The 25,529-nt window shown below is 41.3% G+C and overlaps 1 protein-coding gene across 4 annotated transcripts in view; it reads right to left on the bottom strand.

The window, feature by feature from the left end:
• The window catches only part of ARHGAP24 (Rho GTPase activating protein 24), a 1,388,018-nt gene that overhangs the window by 594,273 nt on the left and 768,216 nt on the right, over positions 1-25,529 (bottom strand). For 3 of the 4 annotated variants that reach the window (XM_077275809.1, XM_077275810.1, XM_077275808.1), the window contains exon 2: positions 6,591-6,790. The exons of the other annotated variant lie outside the window; for it this stretch is intronic. In XM_077275809.1, the coding sequence (XP_077131924.1) occupies positions 6,591-6,790 (200 nt within the window). The remainder of the gene's footprint in view (positions 1-6,590; positions 6,791-25,529) is intronic. 4 annotated transcript variants of the gene reach the window in all.

Here is a 25,529-nt window from a genome sequence, read left to right as displayed (position 1 = left end):
TAGGCCATGCAATGCTCCACTGGGAAATTCAAATATTAGGATTGCTATTTCCAATAGGTGACACTAGATTTTAAGTCCTCTTACTCTCTGAAGATGCAATTTGCTAAACTGAGATTCTGGTTTGTCATGTGGCAAGGTTTGTTAAAAGGTTGATATTTGCTTTTTGGATTGCTACTTCCAATAGGTGGTGCTAGAGTTAAAGTCCCCTTCCTCTCTGAAGTGCCAATTTGCATAATCTACACTGCATTTTTTCTAAGACCTATTGTTCCACAGAAAAAAAAGTATCATTGGCAATAATATGACTGTACTTAATTGTTTAACTGAAACATCTTCCATGACACATGTGAAAATAGCCTAAAGCTTACTTTACAATTCAATAATTGCCTTGATAGAAAGCAAGTAACATTGCTTCTTGGAAACAGCAAAATAAGTGCTGGAAATTCCAGCATTGCAGCTCAACTACACAAAAGCTGCCTTTGAAATCCCAGCCATGTCTGCTCTGAAAACCATGGAGTGCAGCTATGTAGATGACCTTTACAACTGGCATTGCTCAAGGTCTGCTGTAAGTCGGCCACTGATTGATATCCAAGACTGAAAGAATACATATACGGTATATATGCATATATACACATGTGGTCAAAATTTTTGGTACCCCTCGTTTAATGACAGAAAACCCCACAGTGGTCGCAGAAATAACTTGAATCTGATAACAGTAATAATAAATAAAAGATCTATGAAAATGAACAAATGAAAGTCAGACATTGCTTTTCAACCACGCTTCCACAGAATTTAATAAAAAATAAAACTCATGAAATAGGCCTGGACAGAAATGATGGTACCCCTGAAAATACGGTGTAAATCATCATTACCATTACAGGTGTCTACAATCTTGGAATCAGTGAGTGGGCCTGTATATAGCGCTACCAATACTCACTGTGCTGTTTGGTGACATGGTGTGGATCACACTCAACATGGACCAAAGGAAGCGAAGGAAAGAGTTGTCTCAGGAGATTAGAAAGAAAATTATAGACAAACATGTTAAAGGTAAAAGTTATAAGATCATCTCCAAGCAGCTTGATGTTACTGTGACTACAGTTGCACTTATTATTCAGAAATATAAGACCCATGGGACTGTATCCAACCTCCCTGGACGTGGCCGCAGGAGGAAAATTCATGACAAATCAAAGAGACGGATAATACGAATGGTAACAAAAGAGCCCAGAAAAACTTCTAAACAGATTAAAGGTGAACTTCAAGCTCAAGGAACATCAGTGTCAGATCGCACCATCCATCATTGCATGAGCCAAAGTGGGCTTCATGGGAGATGACCAAGGAGGACACCATTGTTGAAAATAATCATAAAAAAGCCAAACTGGAATTTGCCAAACTTCATGTTGACAAGCCACAAAGCTTCTGGGAGAATGTCCTATGGACAGTCAAAAATGGGACTTTTTGGCAAGGCACATCAGCTCTATGTTCACAGACGGAAAAATGAAGCATATCAAGAGAAGAACACTGTCCTTACTGTGAAACATGGATGAGACATGGATTATGTTCTGCGGCTGCTTTGCTGCATCTGGCACAGGGGGTCTAGGATCTGTGCAGGGTACAATAAAATCTTAAGACTATCAAGTGATTCTAGAGAGAACTGTGCTGCCCAGTGTCAGAAAGCATGTTCACAGTCGCAGGTCATGGGTCTTGCAACAGGATAATGACCCAAAACACACAGATAAAAAACACCCAAGAGTGGCAAAATGGAAAACATTGGACTTATCTGAAGTTGCCTTCTATGAGCCCTGACCAAAATCCTAAATTGAGTCTCTTTGGAAAGAGCTGAAACATGCCATATGGAAAAGGCAACCTTCAAACACGAGACAACTGGAGCAGTTTGCTCTTGAGGAGTGGGCCAAAATACCTGTCGAGAGGTGCAGAAATCTCATTGACAGTGACAGGAATCATTTGATTGCAGTGATTGCCTCAAAAGGTTGTGCAACAAAATATTAAGGTAAGGGTACCATAATTTCTATCCAGGCCTATTTCATGAATTGTGGTTTTTTTAAATTCTGTGGAAGCATGGTTGAAAACCAATATATGACTTCCATTTGTTCATTTTCATAGATTTTTAATTTATTATTACTTTTGTCAGATTCAAGTTATTTCTGTGACCATTGTGGATTTTTATGTCATTAAATGAGCGGTACCAACAATTTTGACCACGTGTGTGTATATATACCATATATACTGTAGTATAAGCTGAGATTTTCAGCCCTTTTTTTAGGCTGAAAGTGCCCCTTGAGTCATTGTCTCAGGGGGTCGGCAGGGGAGGGGGAGCGGCAGCTGTCACATCATACTCACCCCCTCCTGGTGCAGGAGGGGGTGAGTATGACAAGGAGGGTGTGCCATGCGATATTCACGTGTCCCCGTTCCACTGCCGGGCTCTGTCTTCCGCATCCTCTGGCTGTGATGTTCAGGTCAAAGGGTGCAATGACGTGTTTAGTGCGCGCCCTCTGCCTGAACAGTCACTGCAGAGAGCCAGAAGACACAGCGGTATGCGGCGGTGGAATGGGGACAGATGAATATCGCAAGCACTCGGCGCCCAGTTTTGAGAGGTGAGTATGTCATTTTTTTTTTATCAAAGCAGCATATGGGGCATATTATTCTATGGAGCATCTAATGGGGCCATCAACCTTTATGGAGCATTATAAAGGGCTCATTATTCTATGGATCATCTTATGGGGCCAACATTAACCTTTGTGCAGCATTATATGGGGCATTTTTTAATATGGAGCATTTTATGGGGCCATTATTAACCTTTGTGCAGCATTATATGGGGTGTATTTTGTATGGAGCATCTTATGAGGCCCATCATGAACTGTATGGAACATTATATGGGGCTCCTGATTCAATATGGATATTCAAAAACATTTAACCTATTATTGATGTCTCAATCAATTTTACTTTTATTGGTATATATTTTTATTTTTGAAATTTACCAGTAGCTGCTGCATTTCCTACCCTAAGCTTATACTCGAGTCAAAACATTTTCCCAGTTTTTTGTGGCAAAATTAGGGGGGTCGGCTTATACTCAGGTCGGCTTATACTCAAGTATTTGGTACATACAGTGGGGAAAATAAGCATTTGATACACTGATGATTTTGCAAGTTTTCCCACCTACAAACCATGGAGATGTCTGTAATTTTTATCATAGGCACACTTCAACTGTGAAAGACAGAATCTAAAAATAAAACCCAGAAAATCACATTGTATGATTTTTAAATAATTAAATAGCATGACAATGTGCATTACAAGAGATCAACACATCATCTACTCTACATCTACATCTTCTCCAAAATTGTATCAGCAAAAACACCAGCTCAAACGAAGCCCTCACACAGCTCTGACCAAACATTAAAAACAACATGGGTCTCAGCAAAAATTTGGTCATCCAAATTTGCAAACTTTTTTTATCCTTTAACAAAAGTCAAAATGATGCATGTTTGTGCAGCGCCCCAGAGACCTGGTTGTTGCAGTAACATCGCTCTGCCGCTAAGGGGAGTGATGGTACGTCTGATGGCACTGAAGGAGTTCACCTGACCAGGTATCACAGACACCAATACACTTCATAGTCTGGCCTCTAGGGGGAGCTAAGGGCGCTATGTATTAGGTCACTCCTCACAATCTGGTAAAACTGGGGGTTAGATAGAAAGTTAGGGAGAAAGCTGACTGGGTTGGAACCAGGCAACATCCTGTGGCAGAGGGTGTTGCAGGGGAAGATTCAGGAGGGTCCCTGTCAGGGGTGGGATCCTGACAGAGGCCTAGCGAACAGAAAAGAACATTAAGGAACCGCACCTGCACTACATGGCGGCGGTATCTCAAGAAAGGCAAAGAAGCGAGGTTTATTGTGGAGAGTGAGAAACGAGATCAAAGCAAAAAAGGAGATAACACCAATAGGAGTCGTGCTGTAAGATCGAGGCAACATCCTATTGAAACGCGTAGCCGGTGGCCAGAACGCAGAGGAAGTATTAGGCTCCAAGCAATACTTCAAACAGAGGCAGGACAGTTGATTTTAGGTTGGCTGTCTCACCAAAATCACCTAAGAAGGCATAGGGGGCAACTGTGGGAGAGGGGCGACGCTAGGGTCCCGGAAGAATTCCAGGCCTTCCCGTCATACGGGTGCGTCCTATCCATATCATCTGGGAGACGGAGAAGAACATCAGAAACAGACACAACAGTTGTGAGGACTATCCCGTTGTGCTCAGCAGGGAAGTACTACAACACACAGGCGCTAGAAGGTAGGCACAGATTTCCACCTGCAAAGGGAACTCTGGAGGTGCCATCGGACCGGCCGGTCTCTTGCAGCCCTGTTAACCGTTCTCTGGATTGAGGACCTTGAAGCCTTCAGTAAAGAGGTAAAGAGACTGCAACCCTGTGTCCTCGTTATTCATCGCGAACTGCACTACGCACCACCACCTACACCTTTTATTGGACGCCCCTTAGCAGGGTCACGGACCGGGTCTAGCCACCGTGACAACCCCAGAACCGAGACAGAGAAGCCCGGTACCGAGTACCCCGTGGCCCTGCATCTGGGGGCGCTCCATTTGATATCATCAGAATTGTATTGACCTAGAGAATCATATTGCTGTGTCATTTTTACAACTTATATTGAACACTTTAAAAACAAAACCCTGAAAACAAGAATTGTGCTTTTTTTTGCAATTTTACAGCACTATTTTTTTTCCTGCTTTACAGTACCAGTACGTGAAATCATAAAATGGATAGTTTCACTCAAAAGTATACCTTGTTCTGCAAAAAGCAAGCCCTTATTCACTTATGTGGATAGAAAAAAAAAGTTATGACTCTTGGAAGAAGGGAAGGAAAAAACAAAAGTACAAAAACGTAAAATCATCTGGTCGGGAAATGGTTGACTTTTATTTATCCACACAATCATAATGTTAGAACTGACATTTAATTCTGCTATTTTTTTAAAACAACTCTGATCACATATTCCTTCGTTGGTTGCATACATCTGCTATTGTAAAAGAAAAGTTTACTATTTGCTTATATTTTTGTGGGTCACACTTGTATTGGAAAGTGAAGTCTACTAATACACTTAAAGGGGTTGTCTGGTCCAAATCGATAAGTCTGCAGTCACTCTGTGTGTGACTGCAGACTTATGAATCCCCCCAGTGCACGCACTGTGCACTGCGAGCATTCACCGGTATCTGATCTGGGAACGGAGGGTATGTATGTGGATACATACTCTGGGCCAGTGGGCATGACCTTGCTTCCATACACTTGCTGGCCACACCTATTGGACGACCGCATTGCTAGACAGATAAGTGTATGGAGCGAGGTCGCACCCACTAGACAGGCCCTAGCCGGGAGTATGTATAACGCATATATAACCTCCGGTCCCGGGCTCAAAACTGCCAAATCCATGCAGCTCACAGTGCGTGCGATGGGGGGGATTCAGAAGTCAGAAGTCTGCAGTCATACAGAGTGACTGCACAATTATTGATTTGGACCGGACAACCCCTTTAAAGAAATGGTATGTCATGTGAAATTAATAATGTCCAGGGAAATGCCAGTATAGTTTTTAGCACAAGTCCTGTTCATAGAAATCTATGGATAAGTTAAGATCATTTTCCAACATTCACTGAATGCATAGAGTGATTATAGCTTGGCTGGAAGAGGTGCTTACATGACAATGTTACAAATAACTCACTGTGCTGTCAGCACAACCTCTCCTGTCTCTCACTATACTACTGTCAGCTTGATCTCTCCTCTGTCTCTCACTATACTCCTGTCAGCTTGATCTCTCCTCTGTCTCTCAATATATTGCTGTCAGCTTGATCTCTCCTCTCTTCAATTATACTGCTCTCCTCTCTCTTTCTCAATATCCTTCTGTGTCTCAGCTCCATCTATCCCTTCTGATACAGCTCAGACAAGTTTAGCAGAGGGGAGGAGTTTCTGTTTAGACCTGGCATCTGATTGGTCACTGCAGTAATGGCAGGATTTCTACCATGTTTAGTGTAACTGTGCAGCAGCATAGGGGCTCTTTGAATAAAAAAAATACAAGTATGTGCTGTAAAACCATTCAAGATATAAGGAGCACCAAAGATACAAGCCTATGCATATATTTCATATTTGGATGACTAGTACACTTTAATAGTATGAGAACTAATGTGTTTCAATCAATATTTTATTATGATTTTGTTTCCCTCCACCAACTCCTGTCAAAGTTCCTAAAATTGCCAACTTTGTGGTAATTTAGTTTAGTCCCCACCTATTTTGTACCTTGGTTATATAGGAGTATATATAATTAATATGTTTATGCTATATAATGAATTTGTAACACTGGACTTAGACTTACTGATAATGATATTTAATGGTAATTATATAAATTATATACAGGCATTAATAACACTAAAATAGTCAAATTTACCCATAGCAGAACCCATAAATGGTAGACCACAGATTGAGCCCGATGGCGGGGGTGCTTGAAAGTAAACAAGTTATTAGTGACTTTTTGTTGGACTGTGTATATAATATCTCTTTAAATGGTTCTATTCTAGGTTTCATTTACTCACCAAAGGTTTCATTTCATCTTCATCTTTGAAATAATAGAGCTGGTCTCCCTTGAGAACAAACCAGCGCGTGTGCCAGGTTTTGACAAAACCTCCTTGCTTCCGCAGCCATCCACACTTAATTGCGTTCTGCCGTCCTTGACCAGTCTGGTGGCTCTCCGCAGAGATATTGTAGTCGTCCATGATCAGACTTATAGACTTTTCTGTTAAAGTAACAAGAGAAGAGAGAAATAAAATACATGAAATCATCTTTGTTCCATAGGAAAGAGAAAAAAAAATTGTTTCCTCAGTAGAGATAGAACAGTAAAACAAATAGTCCCTGACAACAAAAGTTGCGCTGCAAGGGTTCCTACTGTATTCTTCAAACTTATCTCCATGCCTGTGGCAGTCAGCGGGGAGCTAACCTACTTTTTAAAGTGTGGTTCAGCTGTAACAGGCAAACAAAGGAAAGGAGCAAATCATAGATGTCAGGTAGTATGGATCACAGCCAACCTTTACCTGCAGTTCCTCTTCCTCGAAGAGAATACAGCGCACACAGTCACGTTATGTGCTATTTCTACTTTCTCAAGTCTTTTGTACTGTGGTATACTTTTGAGAAACTAACAATTTGATCAACCCATCTACTTCCTTAGTGACCTCCATAGTGACCTCATTTATGTGGATCCTTTCACTATGGAATGCTCTTGACCAAACCAAGGAATAAAGAATATTGATTTAAATTCAGATATTAACTAAATCTTCCAAACATATTCCAGTACTATTGGGCACATAATAAGGTGACTTGAAAAAAGGACTTATCATATTTAGCAGCCGTGTCAAGGCATTGTCTTCTTTTTATTCAGCAATGAGCAAACAGCCATGTTTCTCTCCTTCATAGAGAAAAAGAAAGTGACAAACGGCTTCACAGGAGCTCCAAGCTGGTGTTAGGGGTGGTTAAAACAGAAGATGCCGCTCCAGCCAGATGATAAAACAAGAAGGGACAAAAAAACAGTCAACTTAACTGCCACCTGAGAAAGACAGAGCTATTCCGTTGAAACACGTTATGGAAACTAAGAAATGAAGATTTTATATCAGCTCACCATCTCGCATGCGCTCCTATGACCGTTTTTTTGTCCCTTCATGTCTGTCTCCTGAAGTTTCAGGTGATGCAAAATTAATTGGGGTACGTGCCCTTTTCCTCATGTATGTCATGTGAAGATTCCACCTAAAATGTTGTGTCACATGAGATGGTGAAGACAGACACAGTGCGCCCCTGTTTGTTACAATGGCTGTTTGTACAGTTAAGTGAGGACATTAGCCCAATATGGCTGAAAAATGTGACTCTTTTTTCAAATGTGCAAAATCTATAACAGCTTACCCATCCCCACATTGCTTGAAAGTTGTATTTGTATCTTCGGTGTCAGAGGAATGGTCAGTCCGAACTAGGAATTGGTACTTAAGTTCTATTGAACACTGGTAATGCACATTGTACGCAGTGATGTTTTACAGTATAAAATAATAAAGATATTTAAGTAGCGGGAAAAATTGTTATACACATTGAAAAGAACACTGCAGAAAAGACATGGACAAAGTGTGGCCCGTGGGTCACATTCAGCCCTTTGAATGTTCCTTTCGGCCTGTAAATGGGAACAGCCAAAGGGCTGGAAACAATGGCATGCTGCACCCCATGATTAATCTTCCCCCTTGGTGTCACAATTTGACCGGCATTTGCATCCTCAGGCTGTAGATACTGCTGAACTCAATGGTGGAGCAGCGTCCCTGAAGCACCATTCAGTCTATGTGACAGTAGGCACAATGACATCACTAATTCACACCTCGTGTGTGGAATCTCAGACCAGAACAGCATTGGAGGGAGTGGGGTTATGCAAGTAATTTGTTTTTTAATTATTATTTAATATTTATTGGAAACTATAGGGTTATCATGCTATATGTGGTGGGAAAGGGGGCTATGGGGACATCATTCTGTTGGTGGGTGACTAAAGATTATTTTTCCCCTGCAGTGCTAATACAGGGGAAATATTTGTGAACTACATCAGCCTAATGGCCAAATTTGATCAACAAAATGCTGTTAATCTCACAGACCGGAGACACGGATCAGTGGGATCTATGGGTCAGTGTGCTGGCCGAGACAAAGCAGTCAACAAATGGACATGTAGAACAGATTTGTGAATGTAGCCCAATACTAAGGGAATATGCCCATGATCAGGAATTGCTGCTCGTTTGACACTGCATATTTATGCAGCGTCAAACCCGCAGCGGGCAGATGTTACAGCATAGTGGATGGGATTCCTAGAAAGCTCATGTCCAACATGCGTCAGTAGTCAACTGCGGAGACTGCTATAATAGTAACGACAGGACTTGCTAGACTACTTAGCCTTTTGAGCTGTAAATAACCTATGTGTCTTTTTGTTAGAAGGGTTGCTTTATATTTCAAGAAGAATGGTTTGGAATCTTACACCTGTGTTCTGAATTTTATTCCAGTGTTAAAAATGTTTTATTATTTGTCAGGTTTATTCTCCCGCTGAGCTACTTACAAATAAATATCATCTCTGAACTTCTGTCAACTTAACATTTTTTCATTTTTATGACTAAAGAAAATTATGCTGGAGCCAACCTGAATAATAGGAGCAATTCTGAATTGTAATTTGACTGCGGAAAACTGAATGGTGTGACTCTGTAATGAGGGGACTATGAGCTTATGGCTATGAGCACTTAATATGAGGCAAGGAAACCTGGGAAGCAAATGAAAAATGTTAGGTATTCAGGTTGAAATCCATTTTACTGTTCCCATGTTGTTTGTTCCGGGATATAAATACCGTAAGTCTCTGCTAATGGATAGACATGCTATGTGATTGTCAGCTTATCACTTACTGATGATTTTTGTATCAGAATTCAGGGGTTAAGGTAAGAAGCAACTGGTAAGATGTGTACCCCAAGTGCTGGGTGTCAGCGGAGGGAGACACCAGCGAGCAACTCACGGTGAAGCCTTTTCTCAACCTGTGCCATACATGTTCTTCATGAGAACAACATTTTAAAAGCTGTGTTGAATGTTGATGTGTTAGCCATTGTATCCTTAACAACTAAGCTGTCAAACAAGATAAGGAAGACTAGGTCAATGTTGGACTGAGACTATGCTGACAGCAGAGGTTGAAAAATTCAGCTTAGCACCTGTCAAGTCCATTATTTAGCCAGTCGTTCGATGGATTCATTACGTGTTACTATTAGAGGCATAGTAAAATCAGCAATAGTTGCAAGCAGATCTGCCTGAGCTATGTAGATATGGCCACTTTATTTTCTCCTAAAATGTGCTAGGAACAGTATTTTTGCTTAGTTCAATCTTCATCACTGACTGTATGGTGATCTGATCACAACAAGGATGAAGACTTAATATGTAATTTTAAGTGTACGCTAGTACACGGTGAGGTTTTTTTTTACCTCTTTGTCATTAAATGTGTCCAGAGCCTCTCACCTAGCCAAATCAGTGCTGATGCTTCGCACTGACGAGAGCCAACAGCCTGAAACACTGTGTCTGTGAATTGAGATACTGATTTTGCATTTTATCCTACATCATATTGCAAGACTCGTTAAAGGGTTGATTGTGACTTGTAGGATCGCTACTTCCAACAGGTGGCACTATAAAGTTCAAGTCCTCTTTTTCTCTGAAAAGACAATTTGCATATTAAATTTCCCAGAGGAGCATTGCATGGCGAATAAGCCTCCTTACCTTGACAAGCCAGAGCTCGTATGTCACTCTCCACAAGGAGAAACCTTACCCCTTAAACCTCACTCTAGAGCCTCTCACCTAGCCAAATTAGTTCTCATGCTTCGCACTGACGAGGGCCAACAGTCCAAAACACCGTGTCTGCGAATTGAGATACTGATTTGGCATTTATCCTAAGTTATATTGCAAGACGTGTTAAAGGGTTGATTGTGACTTGTAGGATCGCTAATTCCAACAGGTGGCGCTATAGAGTTCAAGTCCTCTTTTTCTCTGAAGAGGCAATTTGCATATTCTATTTGGGATTAGCACTTAAATTCAACTCTCAGCCAGACAGGGACACTAATACATAGCTCTTCGTAACGATTGTTGGGAAACTCAAAAGTCATTAGCCAAAATTCTGCACATGGAAGAAAATAGAGGCTGGAGCTTTTTTGTTTGTATCAGTTAATTATTTGCTTTATACCTTATCAATGTTGGCATTTTTGTCCATTTTCTGTACGTGGACGATAGGACTGGGAAGCACCAACAAGCAACAACTATTAAAAATCAAATGAAGTGAGCAGTATAGGAACTATGAAGATAAGTATCATTTGTATTACTTTTTTTTTAAAGGGAACCTGTCACCCCCGCCCCCCAGGCATTTGAAACTAAAAGAGCCACCTTGTGCAGCAGTAATGCTGCATTCTGACAAGGTGGCTCTTTTAGTTCTGGGTGCTGTAACTGCAGAAATAATCCGTTTTGTAATTTGTCAGAAAATACCTTTCTGCAGTCCTGGAGGCAGGCGTTTCCCCCCTGCTGCAGACGCCACACAGCCATCAGTCATGTCTTCTTGGCGCCGGGCGCCGCCTCCTCACCGCTGTTTTGAAATGAGCCAGCGCCTGCGCTCTTTTCTCCTGCCTGGTGCAGGCGCAGTGAGCGCTGCCCATCTGTCCTCATATGCAGTCCAGCTGACTGCGCCTGTGCGGCCGCCCTGCCTGTGAATCCCAGCCACGCAGTGTCTTCTGATTTATTCACATTGCGGGGCTGGGATTCACAGGCAGGGCGGCCGCACAGGCGCAGTCAGCTGGACTGCATATGAGGACAGTCGGGCAGTGCTCACTGCGCCTGCACCAGGCAGGAGAAAAGAGCGCAGGCGCCGGCTGATTTCAAAACAGCACTGAGGAGGCGGCGCCCGGCGCCAAGAAGATTTGAGTGACGGCTGTGTGGCATCTGCAGCAGGGGGGGAAAGGCCTGCCTCCAGGACTGAAGAAAGGTATTTTCTGACAAATTACAAAACGGATTATTTCTGCAGTTACAGCACCAATAACTAATAGAGCCACCTTGTCAGAATGCAGCATTACTGCTGCACAAGATGGCTCTTTTAGTTTCAAACGCCAGGGGGGGGTGACAGGTTCCCTTTAAGCTGAGCCCTCTTAATAATACATTTAATTGAATGACAAACCCCTTACCATCAAACCAAATGTTAAATGGTACATCACACTTATGTTGTGACTCTCATTCATACTGGAATCCACAGCACTCTGATTGATAAATGGATGGATAGCCCCAACCGCAGAAGTTCCCGATTTACTATAATTGTGTTCATTGAGTCCATATGATGTCCATGATTTTAAACTGAGAAATAGCAATGAATGCAGTTATTTGTGCTGTAAAATATGACAATAAGTGAGTGAAATAAGTATTGAACACGTCACCAATTTTCTAAGTAAATATATTTCTAAAGGTGCTATTGACATGAAATTCTCACCAGATGTTGGTAACAACCCATCCAATCCACACAGGCAAATAAATCAAACCATAGATGTCTATAAATTAAGTTATGTGTAATAATGAGAAATTACACTTAATACTTTGTACAAAACCCTTTGTTGCTGTTGACAGCTTCAAGACGCCTCCTTTATGAAGAAACCAGTCGCATTCATTGCTCAGGTTTGATTTAGGCCCATTCTTCCACACTAACACGCTTCAAATCCTGAAGGTCCAGTGGGCTCCTTCTATGAACTCTGAGCTTTATTTCCTTCCATAAGTTTTGTATTAGATTCAGGTCAGCTGATTGGTGGAGCCATTCTAGCAGCTGTATTTTCTTTCTCTGAAACCAATTGACAGTTTCCTTGGCTGAGTGTTTGGGATCATTATGTTGCTGAAATGTCCACCCTCACTTCACCTTCATCATCCTGGCAGATGGCAGCAGATTTATATCAAGAATGTCTTGGTACATTTGTCCATTTATCCTTCCTTCATTTGCAAGAAGTTTGCCAGTGGCATATGCTGAAAAACAGACCCACACCATGATGTTTCCACCTCCAAACTTTACTGTTGGTATGGTGTTTTGTGGGTGATTTGCAGTGCCTTTTTGCCTCCAAACATGATGTGTATTATGTCAGACTACAAGTTCAATTTTGCTTTCATCTGACCAGACTATATTCTCCCAGTATTTCACAAGTTTGCCTAAATGTTGTTGAGCAAACTTTAAACACGTTTGAACATGCTTTTTGCTCAGCAAAGTCTAGTGTGATGAAGGTGCATATTGGCCATGGAGGCTGAGTGCATTACTTATAGTTTGATTTGAAACAATTGTACCTGCTGATTCCAGGTCTTTCTGCAGCTCTCCACATGTGGTCCGTGGCTCTTGAACAGCTCTTCTGATAATTCTTTGCACTCGTCTGTCTGAAATTGTGTGAGGAGCACATGATTGTGGTCGGTTAGTCGTGAAATTATGTTCTTTCCACTTCTGAATTTTAGGCCCAACAGTGCTCACTGGAACCTTTAGTAGTTTATAAATTCCTCTGTAGCCAATGCCATCAGTATCTTTTGCAACAATAAGGTTGCAAAGGTCTTAAGACATCTCATTACTTTTATCCATCATGACATATTTCTTGTGCGCAGCCTGGGTAATGAGATATCTTTTTATAGGCCATCTGATATTATTTTTCACTAAGTGGCAGGATTGCTTTCTAATTACTGATATATTTCAGCTGGCATCATGACTTTCTATGGCTTTTTGCACCTTTCTTTCTTCATGTGTTCCATACTTTTTCCCTGTGACATTTCTCATTATTACACTTAATTACTCTTAATTTATGTAAATGTATGGTTTTAATTTCTTTGCCTGTGTGGATTGGATGGGTTGCTACCGACATCTGGTGAGAATTTCATGTCAATAGCACCTTTAGAAATATATTTACCTAGAAAATTTGTGACGTGCTCAATACTTATTTCCCCCGCTGAACAGAAAACAAAGCTTAAAATTGGGAGTCATCAAATTGCAGATCCCTGTCGAACCAGTCACAGGTTTCTGGGCTTTAAGGGTATGTGCACACGTCAGGATTTCTTGCAGAAATTTCCTGAAGAAAACCAGAAATTTTCTGCAAGAAATCCGCATTTTTTTTTTGCATTTTTTTCCCGGTTTTTTTGCGGTTTTTTTAGCATTTTGCAATCGTAATTAGCTTGCAGAATGCTAAAGTTTTCCAAGCGATCTGTAACTGACAGGTTGGTCACACTTGTCAAACATACTGTTGCTTATGCAGCATCAATAGTAAAAAGATATCATGTTAAAAATAATAAAAAAAATAAAAAAAATGGTTATACTCACCCTCTGCAGACAGCCGATCTCCTCAGCGGTGTCCGTTCCTATAGATGGTGTGTGCAGGACCTTCGATGACGTCGCGGTCACGTGAGCGGTCACATGAGCGGTCATGCGACCAATCACAAGACAGCGACGTCATCGCAGGTCCCTCACACAGAGCATCTATAGGAACGGAAGAGAGCGCATGCAGCGCTGAGAGGCGGGAACACTCCGGGGGCCATCGAAGGTGAGTAAATGACTATTTTTTATTTTAATTCTTTTTTTTTGACCAATTATATGGTGCCCAGTCCGTGGAGGAGAGTCTCCTCTCCTCCACCCTGGGTACCAACCGCACATAATCTGCTTACTTCCCGCATGGTGTGCACAGCCCCGTGCAGGAAGTAAGCAGATCAATGCACTCCTAGGTGTCCGGAATCCCCGCAATTCCGCAAATTTAATGAACATGTTGCTTTTTTTTCTGCGATGCGATTTTTTCGCGGAAAAAAATGCAACATTTGCACAAAAAATGCGGAATACCCTGAAAATAATGGGAGGCATATGTAAGCGTTTTTTTCGCGTTTTTATCACGTTTTTATAGCGAAAAAACGTGGAAAAAACGCTAAAAATACTGAACGTGTGCACATGGCCTTAGGGGTCATCACCATTGTGACCATTGATTGATCTTGTTAATGTGCCATCCCAGCTGCAAGAGTTAAGGCCCCGTCTCACATAGCGAGATCGCTAGCGAGATCGCTGCTGAGTCACTAGTTTTGTGACGCAACAGCGACCTCAGTAGCGATCTCGCTATGTGTGACACGTACCAGCAATCAGGCCCCTGCTGCGAGATCGCTGGTCGTGTCGGAATGGCCTGGACCTTTTTTTGGTCGTTGAGGTCCCGCTGACATCGCTGAATCGGTGTGTGTGACACCGATCCAGCGATGTCTTCACTGGTAACCAGGGTAAACATTGGGTTACTAAGCGCAGGGCCGCGCTTAGTAACCCGATGTTTACCCTGGTTACCAAAAAAAACAAACAGTACATACTCACCATCTGATGTCCGTCAGGTCCCTTGCCGTCCGCTTCCTGCTCTGAGTGCCGCCGTACAGTGAGAGCACAGCACAGCAGTGACGTCACCGCTGCGCTCTGCTCTCACTGTACGGCGGCACTCAGTCAGAGCAGGAAGCAGACGGCAAGGGACCTGACGGACACCGAAAGGCGAGTATGTACTGTTTGTTTTTTTTGGTAACCAGGGTAAATATTGGGTTACTAAGCGTGGCCCTGCGCTTAGTAACCCGATGTTTACCCTGGTTACCCGGGTGCTGCAGGGGGACTTCGGCATCGTTGAAGACAGTTTCAACGATGCTGAAGAGGTTCCCCTGATCGTTGGTCGCTGGAGAGCTGTCTGTTTGACAGCTCCCCAGCGACCACACAGCGACTTACCAACGATCACGGCCAGGTCGTATCGCTGGTCGTGATCGTTGGTAAATCGCTATGTGAGACGGGGCCTTTAGCATAGCAAGGAGACTAGTGAGGGATCAAAGCAGCACTATAAAGGAGCAGCAGGGATTGTTTGGCGAGTATTGTTTTTTTTATCTTATGCTAGGCTGGTTGTTAAAATAGGGTGGACCTAGTTAGCTTTCCTATTCACATTTTTACTAAATTGACTAATACAGAGGCCTAATTAACATATGGACAGGTTGTTCTCTATGAAAACAATGCTCACCTATTTCTGTCAACCTCATACACAGTGAATAGAGCAAACAAGTGCGCATTTAACCTTCATTTGATTCATTTATAGATAAGTTATCCCCTTTCCATAACTTTTAATCGTATGAAAACACATTTTAGAGTTGGTATCAACTAAAAATCAAAATAGTAAATCGTGAAAGACAAACAACTTAAACATACATTGGGTCTGGTTGGTTTGTGTGTTTATTTGACTGGATGTTAACAGTACTAATTCAAGTTATATATGCTGTTATAGTTTATTTCTAAAGCAAAATGTAAATGTCCCCATTATAAATTATATTATCGTATCACTTGTGATAAAGGTGGAACCTGTGCTTGAAAAGGATCTGAGTAAATAGAGTAATGAAAATGATAAATGGTGTAATCTCTGTATGAAGTCTTGTGAAAAACAAAACATTTTTCTTTTCTGTGCAGTGTGATAGAATTTACTGTTCCACATGCTGCTTTAATAAAAACATCACAATACTGGTGGAGGCGTGGGATGAGATAAGACAATGGTCAAGGAACATATGTTCTATCTTGAGTTCCCCAAATGTATTTCCTTTTAAGTGTTATTGTATACTATTTATCTATCACAGCTGTGCGCTATAGTTCCTTACAAATAGTAATGACATGTTTTTTTCTTGATGTCCAGTGTTTAGAACATTCCCATTACCCACGCATTTCACGACTTTCGAGAATTTGTATTATATTAATAAAAGTCCTTTCTTTGGGCCACTATATTATGTGGCACAAAAGGAGATAATGTCACCACTTTTCTAGAGGATATTCCAATCAACCTGTAAAAGGTTTCTATAATTTAGCTAAGTAGAAACATTTCCAAATATTGATTATCGAATCTGATGAAATTTGAGTTCAGCAAATCACCTAAATTTAACATGGAAATTAGATGTGCATCAAAGTTTCTTGGCACCAATTAAATGTTCCTCATTATGCTCCGTAAAAATAGCTAATGCTCACTTCATTGGTCACCGATTGCATTTCTCCCACAGTCCGCCGTCCGAACCTAGACTTTTTTTTGCCTTTCTCCATTGCATTTATTCTCTTTGGCCTATAAACCAGGGCTTCCAGAGCTGAGTAAGCCTCTTACGTTACTGCGCACCATGCAATCATTGTACGTGCTGTGATTTCAGCATTATGATACAGTATGTGTTCCCTGTGGCCTAGTCAGTTACTTGGAACATACATGTGGTGACTATGTGACACACTTCACTACTTTATGCTGGACATTGTTGTCAGTGGCCTACTTGGCAACAGAAGCACCAGAGTGCAGCAGCAAAAGAGGATGTGCATGACAGGGAAAGAAGAAAAGAAGAGGTGCAGAGAATTTAACGGCAAGCTACAGGGGCGGTCAAACAGGAGATGGTGGGGCTAGTATTATGTTTTTACCTTTTTGCCATCTCCTCCATGGTTTAGGATAATGATGCCCAGCTGTCTGCAATTTTGCTGAATTTGCAAGTAGCAAATTGCAAAATAATCATATTCTTGAAAATTCAAATATTTGTAAACTTCAATAAGTTATATATTATTCAACTGCTTAAATAGTGTTTCCCTAATACAAATATATGTTAAATATACATGTTTCTAGGTGGCAATAGAACTCACACGGAAGGGGAGCAGCTTCTTTGTAAAACTATTAGCAGACCATAATGTAAAATAGCTTCTGCTTGTATATGGCAGCATGCACTCTGTTAGAATGTACGAAATAATAGCCTTAAAGGGAATCTGTCACCCCCAAAAATCGTATATGAGCTAAGGCCACCGGCATCAGGGGCTTATCTACAGCATTCTATAATGTTGTAGATAAGCCCCTGATGTAACCTGAAAGATGAGAAAAAGAGGTTAGATTATACTCACCCAGGGGCGGTCCCGGTTCGTTTCGGGTCCGATGGGCGTCGTGGTTCGGGTCTGGCGCCTCCTATTTTCATACGATGACGTCCTCTTCTTGTTTTCCTGCCACGGCTTCGGCACAGGCATACTTCTCTGTCCTGTTGAGGGTAGAGCAAAGTACTGCAGTGTGTAGGCGCCGGGAAAGGTCAGAGAGGCCCGGCGCCTGCGCCCATCGGACCGGACCGCAGTGGGACCGCCCCTAGGTGAGTATAATGTAACCTGTTTTTCTTACCTTTCAGGTTACATTGGGGGCTTATCTACAGCATTACAGAATGCTGTAGATAAGCCCCTGATGCCGGTGGCCTTAGCTCATATACAATTTTTGGAGTGACAGATTCCCTTTAAATAGAATGTTTTCATCAGATTTTTTTCACTAATTTATACCAGGTACTGACAAATATTATTTCTATCCCACCTGTTTTTATTTTCAAGAGGTAGATTTTTTTATTTTATTTTTTTTGCACATGATTATAAGGTAGTGGGTATCTTGCTTGAGCTGCTGCTCTCAACATTCAAGGGATAGCTACATGGACCACAGAATGCAATAATCTGGAGATGTGGACTGACTCCTATGGAGAGACTTTAATAGGCATGCTTGGTGATCTGTACAGAGTTCATTGTACAGAGAGAAGAGAAGGTGAACAGTGACCATCACCCACTACGAATGGTGGACCTTGTGTCATCTCTATATACAGTAGGTGTGATACTTCATTGTTATCTTGTCAATAATGATAATGAGATCACTACTGAAAAGTGATTTTTGCAGAACAGGAAGTATCAGCATAACAATAACCCCTTCATTACCTTACTTGGTTTTAATTTGTAGATTGTGAGCCCTCGCGGGCAGGGTCCTCACTCCTCCTGTACCAGTTATGACTTGTATTGTTCAAGATTAGTGTTGAGCATTCCGATGCTGCAAGTATCGGGTATCGGCCGATACTTGCTGTATCGGAATTTCCGATACCGAGATCCGATATTTTTGTAATATCGGATATCGGTATCGAAACAACATTAATGTAAAAAGGTGTAAAAGAAAGAATTAAAATAAAAAATATCGCTATACTCACCTCTCCGACGCAGCCGGGACCTCAGCGAAGGAACCGGCAGCGTTGTTTGTTTAAAATTCGCGCTTTTACTTGCTTACGTGAATTCCCGGCTTCTGATTGGTCAGGGCGGCCATGTTGCCGGGACGCGGACCAATCACAGCAAGCCGTGACGAAATTACGTCACGGCTTGCTGTGATTGGTCCGCGTCACGGCAACATGGCCGCCATTAACCAATCACAAGCCGTGACGTCACGGGAGGCTGGACACGCGCTTATTTTGAAAAGCGCGCGTGTCCAGCCTCCCGTGACGTCACGGCTTGTGATTGGTCACGGCGCCATATTGCCGGGATGCGGACCAATCACAGCAAGCCGTGACGAAATTACGTCACGGCTTGCTGTGATTGGTCCGCGTCCCAGGAACATGGCCGCCATTAACCAATCACAAGCCGTGACGTCACGGGAGGCTGGACACGCGCTTATTTTGAAAAGCGCGCGTGTCCAGCCTCCCGTGACGTCACGGCTTGTGATTGGTCACGGCGCCATATTGCCGGGACGCGGACCAATCACAGCAAGCCGTGACGTAATTTCGTCACGGCTTGCTGTGATTGGTCCGAGTCCCGGCAACATGGCCGCCCTGACCAATCAGAAGCCGGGAATTCACGTAAGCAAGTAAAAGCGCGAATTTTAAAGAAACAACGCTGCCGCTTACAATCGCCGAGGTCCCGGCTGCGTCGGACAGGTGAGTATAGCGATATTTTTTATTTTAATTCTTTATTTTACACATTTATATGGTTCCCAGGGCCTGAAGGAGAGTTTCCTCTCCTTCAGACCCTGGGAACCATCAGGAATACCGTCCGATACCTGAGTCCCATTGACTTGTATTGGTATCGGGTATCGGTATCGGATTGGATCCGATATTTTGCCGGTATCGGCCGATACTTTCCGATACCGATACTTTCAAGTATCGGACGGTATCGCTCAACACTATTCAAGATTATTGTACTTGTTTTTATTATGTATACCCCTCCTCACTTGTAAAGCGCCATGGAATAAATGGCGCTATAACAATAAATAATAATAATAATAATAATAATAATGCAGGTTGTATCTTTCCCTGCACATGACTGCTAATTTAATCAGCCATCATGGGCCTCGAACAGCCACGAGTGCATCAGAGCTCCACCCACAGCTGTTAACCTGTAAAATCCCACAGCAGCATTTAACATGAGCTGGCAGGGAGTGTGTAACTTCACCCACTCCACTGCGAAGGCGCCAGATTCCCAGCCCCACAGGGTGAATACATCATAACACACTGCGGGGCGGGATCTGGGGCCTCCGCTACACACAGACACCTGATGTAAGTTCACAGGCAGCGCGCACGGCGCATGTCTGAGAACTGATTGCAGAGCGCAGGTGCCGGTGACGTCACAAGAAAGAGAAGAGGCGGCGCATGGAGGACAGAGCTGGATGATGGACGGCTGCGAGGAGGTTGAGTCAGGGGGAGAAAACATGCCTCCCTGACTTAAAAGAGGTATGGTGGGGAATTTATAAATGTCATTATTTCAGCGTTCCTAGGTATAATAAACATAAGAGCCACCTTCACAAAATGCAGCCTTAGTGCTGCTGAAGGTGGCTCTTTTACTTTAATATGCCCTGGGGGTGACAGGTTCCCTTTAAATACTAAACAGGCTCTGACACTAAGTTGTTAACATAAAAATCTGATTAAAACTATAGCTTTTTTTCTGATCTGTTACACTATTTGATTCATTTCAGTTCAGCAACTTATTACATTTGCCTTGAGAAACTGTGTTCCTGTATCCAAATCTGACCAACGATGAATACACAGATGTAGACCGCTTAGGCAGCAGGAAATAATAAGTGTATAATGTAATATGCAATAATTTATTACAATTACAAAAAGTTACATGTACCTGAGGATATAAATTAAAACCCCCTCCAGTATATGTTAAAAAAATATCTTTCGCTGTACCTTGCTACCAGAAATTGACATTCCAGGCCTTCTATGACAATCATTCCTATTTGTGTCTCTATTATACCACCTGCTGCCCAGATACCATGCCAGTCCAGTGTTATAACCAATACAATTTTTATTGCTATCAGAATTATAGCTGAATTTTGATTGATAGCTTAGGGGTCTAGTATACCTGTGACGACACTACACCGCTACAGCAAGAAATGTTTATTTTTTTTTTCATTTTATTTTCATATTAGTTCTTGCTCTGCATAATAATGGCAGACCACAGGGAATGTCTAGTATGGATGGATAGAGAACTGTTTCAAAAGTATTTTTTTCTTTTTTACTTCTTGTGAAAGTATAATTTTATAACTGTAAGCGAAGAATCATCTTATGGAGACAATTAATTAAAAAAAGTACTACGAGACTCTACCTGTGCATGCTGTATTAGCGCATAATTATGGGCTACATTTTTCTCATTTATAAATGACCCCATTAATTACACACTGTTGGCAGGAGATAAAAGGGCAGTCTGGCAACCTACAGTTCTGCTACAATAGTCCGAGACCAACGTGGCGTTTGCATAACACATGAGTGCGATATATCCTACTGTAAGATTTAATGCTTCAGCAACCTTATAAAGTAATTCATTTAAAGAAACCCTACAACTTGTCACTATGTCTGACCATACATTTCTGATGTATAGTCACTATATTGCTGCTTCTACCTCCGTCTGTCACATCGGGGCATTTTCATTATCACTAAAATGGCCACCACAGAGGTATACGGAGGCTGCGAAAAACTCTGAGTTACTACTTTCCCATTGATGAGGTATGGACCAGTGCCAATGAAGAATGGACCAGTGCTAAGGAAGAATGGACCAGGGCCGATGAGGACTGTACCACATCAATCCCTCAGCACAGTCCATCCAGATGTTCCCCACGTCTCTGTAGTGGCAAATTTAGAGAATATGAAAATAGATGTTGGGGTGGCACTCCGACACACAGAAGCAAACTATTAGAGTACTTTAAGTATAGTGACCATACATTAGAAATGTATAGCCACCCCAACATCTATTTAATTTTTGTTTTGGACAGTCTCATGACTGTGTGGAAACTTTGTATGAGATTAGGTCAATTTTGCAAACACCAGTCTTAATGAAGAGGTCACCAAAGTACATGGCACCAAATTCTTTAACAGGCATGCATACCTTTTAATGAATTTGATACATTTTGTCAGCGGCATGTAATTTGCCAGAAATATTACTCTAGAGAAGTGATCCCCAAGTCTGGTCTTCAATAGCCACCAACAGGTCATGTTTCCAGGAATCCAGTGGGTATAGAGTACATTGTGGTCATTATTTTGGGGAGTAAATTATGAAAAATTTGTCATCCCACTAAGCTATACCCACTTTTCCAAAAGTTGGCGAAGGTTACATAAAAACACCAAAAGTAGCAAATTTTTTGGCACAATCATGAGTTCCGCTAACATTTTATGAAATGTCAACACTTTTAGGCTACATTTCTATCGTTTGATGAATTTGTCCCATAGTGACAGAGCCAATTTGGGACTTTTTATTGCAGTCGCCGTTGGTGATTGCAACACTGTGGCCGGTAAAAACCGACCCGAATCATGTTCTCCGGGGTCTCAGCTACCCCCGGTAGCCAAGACCCCAGAGATTTTTCAGTGCTGGCGGGCACTATAACCTTATTTCTCAGCGCCATTAAAATGAGGCGCTGAGGAATAAGTACCCTTAACTGCCGCTGTTAAAAGAAGTGTCGGCGGTCGTTAAGGGGGTTAAGACTATTTCTGGGCATTTTTGTGGAGTTTTTTTACCACATTTTTGTATTTATTTTATTTAGCTAGATGTTATATCTTCTAAAGCTATAGTGCAGAACATACACACAATTTTGTTTTGGATGTTCTTGAGCATTTTGTTTTTCATTTTAGACTTTCGATGTTTATTTTAAAATGCATTATGCCCTAGGTGTGACTTTTTTCCAGAGTCTTTTTGCTTAGGCTTCTCTATAGAACTTAAAAACTTAAAAAAACAAAATGTGATGTCTTTGCTGGGTCCCCCAGGGCTCTTTTAACATTGTTATGCCACATGAGCACTACAGCCAATCAGCAGTTTCTAATAGTCTCTTTCACTTACACCCCCTTTGGAGAAACCTTGTATAAAGGAGGTGTAAGAACTGCAGCCCATTAGCAGTGACTTAATAGCTGTAGTGCTCAAGTGTTATAGCAATGTGACAAGAGTCCTGGGAGACCCAACACTGATATTGCTGAAATGGTGCTGGTGCAGGAGGTGAGTATCTGGTATTTTTATTTCACACTAAGGAAAGGAATGTGATATTTAAGAGTTGAGACCTGGAGAACATGATCACGGCCGTTTTTCACGGTCCTGTCATGTGATCGCCGTTATTCACCGAATAACAGCGTTTACAAATAAAATAAAAGTCCAATTTAAAATTCATTTATCTATCCTCTGATATGATCTAACTTATCAGAGAAGAGAGAAATGGAGTCCCCCGCAGTGCACCCGTCGAGATCTGCCGGCTGGTACCCGGCAACATTAGGGCATTTTTCCTATTGGTTCTTTTTGATAGACCCTACAACAGTGATAAAAATAAAAAAAAATAGTAAATCAAATCCTCTTTTGTCACCCCCTTAGTTAGATAAAAAATATAAAATACATTTAAAAAAAATGTTTTCCATTCTTTGCAGTTGGGGTTGGGGTTAGGGTTGTGTTAGGGTTAGGGTAGTGTTAGGGTTGGAGTTAGAATTGGGTTTTTTTCAAAAGTAAAAAAAAAATGATGATATGACAGCTAGCGTTGAGCACAATTGCTTGCTACTCGAGTTTGCATTGGGTGCTTGGGTATGCACGGAGTATCGCAGACCCCCAAATGTTTTTTTGGGTGACTAACAGCTGTGAAACATGCAGAGCAGAGCAATATTTGGTGCATACCTGAGCAACCGATTCAAATTGGAGTAGCTAGCACTTGCGCTCAACTCTAATGACAACATATTCAATATGGGTTCAAAATCCTCACTATACCCCTGGATAAAATCCTTGAGGGGTGTGATTTCCAAAATGGGGTCACTTGTGGGGGGTTTACACTTTCAGGTACATTAGAGGCTCTCCAAACATGACATGGCGTCCGCTCTTCATTCCAGCCAATTTTGCATTCAAAAAGTAAAACAGTGCTCCTTCCTTTCCCTGCTGCGTACACAAAAAGTGGCTTTCCCCTACATATGGGGTATTGGCGTACTCAGGAGGATTTGCACAACAAAGTTTGTGGTCCATTTTCTCTTGTTATTCTTGTGAAAATAAAAAAGTTTGGGTCTAAATTAAACTTTTTGTGAAAAAAGTTAAATGTTCATTTTTTCCTTCCACATTGCTTCAAGTGTCATGAAGCACCTGAAGGGTTAATAAACTTCTTGAATGTGGTTTTGAGCACCTTGAGGGGTGCAGTTTTTAGAATGGTGTCATTTTTTGGGTATTTTCTATCTTATAAACCCTTCAAACTCACTTCAAATGTGAGGTGTTCCCTAAAAAATGGTTTTGTAAGTTTTGTTGGAAAAATGAGAAATCGCTGGTCAAATTTTAACCCTTATAACTTCCTAACAAAAGAAAATTCTGTTTCCAAAATTGTGCTGATGTAAAGTAGACATGTGGGAAATGTTATTTATTAACTATTTTGTGTGACATAACGCTCTGGTGTAAGAGCACAAAAATTAAAAGTTTGAACATTTTCAAAATTTTCAAAATTGTTGCTAAATTTCCGCTTTTTCATAAACGCAAGTCATATCGAATACATTTTACCACTATCATAAAGTGCAATATGTCACGAAAAAACAATCTCAGAATCAGCAGGATCCCTTGAAGTGTTCCAGAGCTATAACCTCATAAAGTTTTGTAAGTTTTGTAAAGAATTGTAAAATGTTGCTTGGTCATTAAGGTCAAAATTGGATTGGTCACTAAGGGGTTAAGTCATCTTAAGTAGATGTCAATGGAAATCTGCCATATAAATATGCCATATGATGATTGCATATATTTTCTCTTTTGCATGTATTCGCATCTGTGGCCAAAACAATTGTGTTCCTTAAGTCAGTGTGCCATATCCCAATATAAACAATGTTTACAAGGTTCTATCACAAGATTTTTGCCATCATATCTGGGAGTAACAAAATATATAGACTGAGACCCTGATTCTAGGGATGTGCCACTTACTGAGCTGCTTGCCCTAGTTTTGATAAAATCACCGTTTTATGAGAAGATTATCACTAGTACTAGTAAATCTTCTGTAATGTAGTCCTTCATATTCATGAACTCTGTATAACCTTACCATCACCACTGAGTGGCAGCTTTCTGGCTATGCACAGTACACACAGAAAATTGTAAATCAGTGGTGTGGGTGGAGTTATACAGGGATCAATATTCAGAAAACAGGTTTTATCAAAACTGCAGCAAGCAGCTAATTAAGTGATATATCACTGGAATCAGGCTCTCTTCCCCTACATCATGCTACTCTCAGTTGATGTAGCAAAAACCTAGTGACAGATTCACTTTAAGAGGAGTTTACTCAGAATTATACATTGCTGCTCTGAGTAATTATGATAAGCCACAATCCATCAATGATTCCTTTGGGAATATTGCATTTAACATCTAATATATTTGAAATACCTTCTAGTTACATTGTATACATTATAGGAACTTTTCTTATTGAACAGCTGAATTCACACTCATCAGTATTAATATGCTACTAAATGATTTTTGTCTTTACAATATTTCTATAGAAAATACTGCTGTCTAAATTAGAATTCCTCTGCTCCCGCAGTGCTGACAAAGGTAATAAAGAATTACACTTGCTACTCTACTTGTTTAATGCTCATCGTTATCAAATGGTATCATTTTATGGCTGTTGTATTTTAGTCACTGAAACATGAATGCAAAACACAACATTTAGAGCTTGGCACTGCAATGATTTGTTTAT

This window comes from Ranitomeya variabilis, chromosome 1 (genome assembly GCF_051348905.1).
Source record: "Ranitomeya variabilis isolate aRanVar5 chromosome 1, aRanVar5.hap1, whole genome shotgun sequence".
In the NCBI taxonomy this organism is placed as follows: Eukaryota; Metazoa; Chordata; class Amphibia; order Anura; family Dendrobatidae; genus Ranitomeya; species Ranitomeya variabilis.
This window is presented reverse-complemented; position numbering and strand designations above follow the sequence as displayed.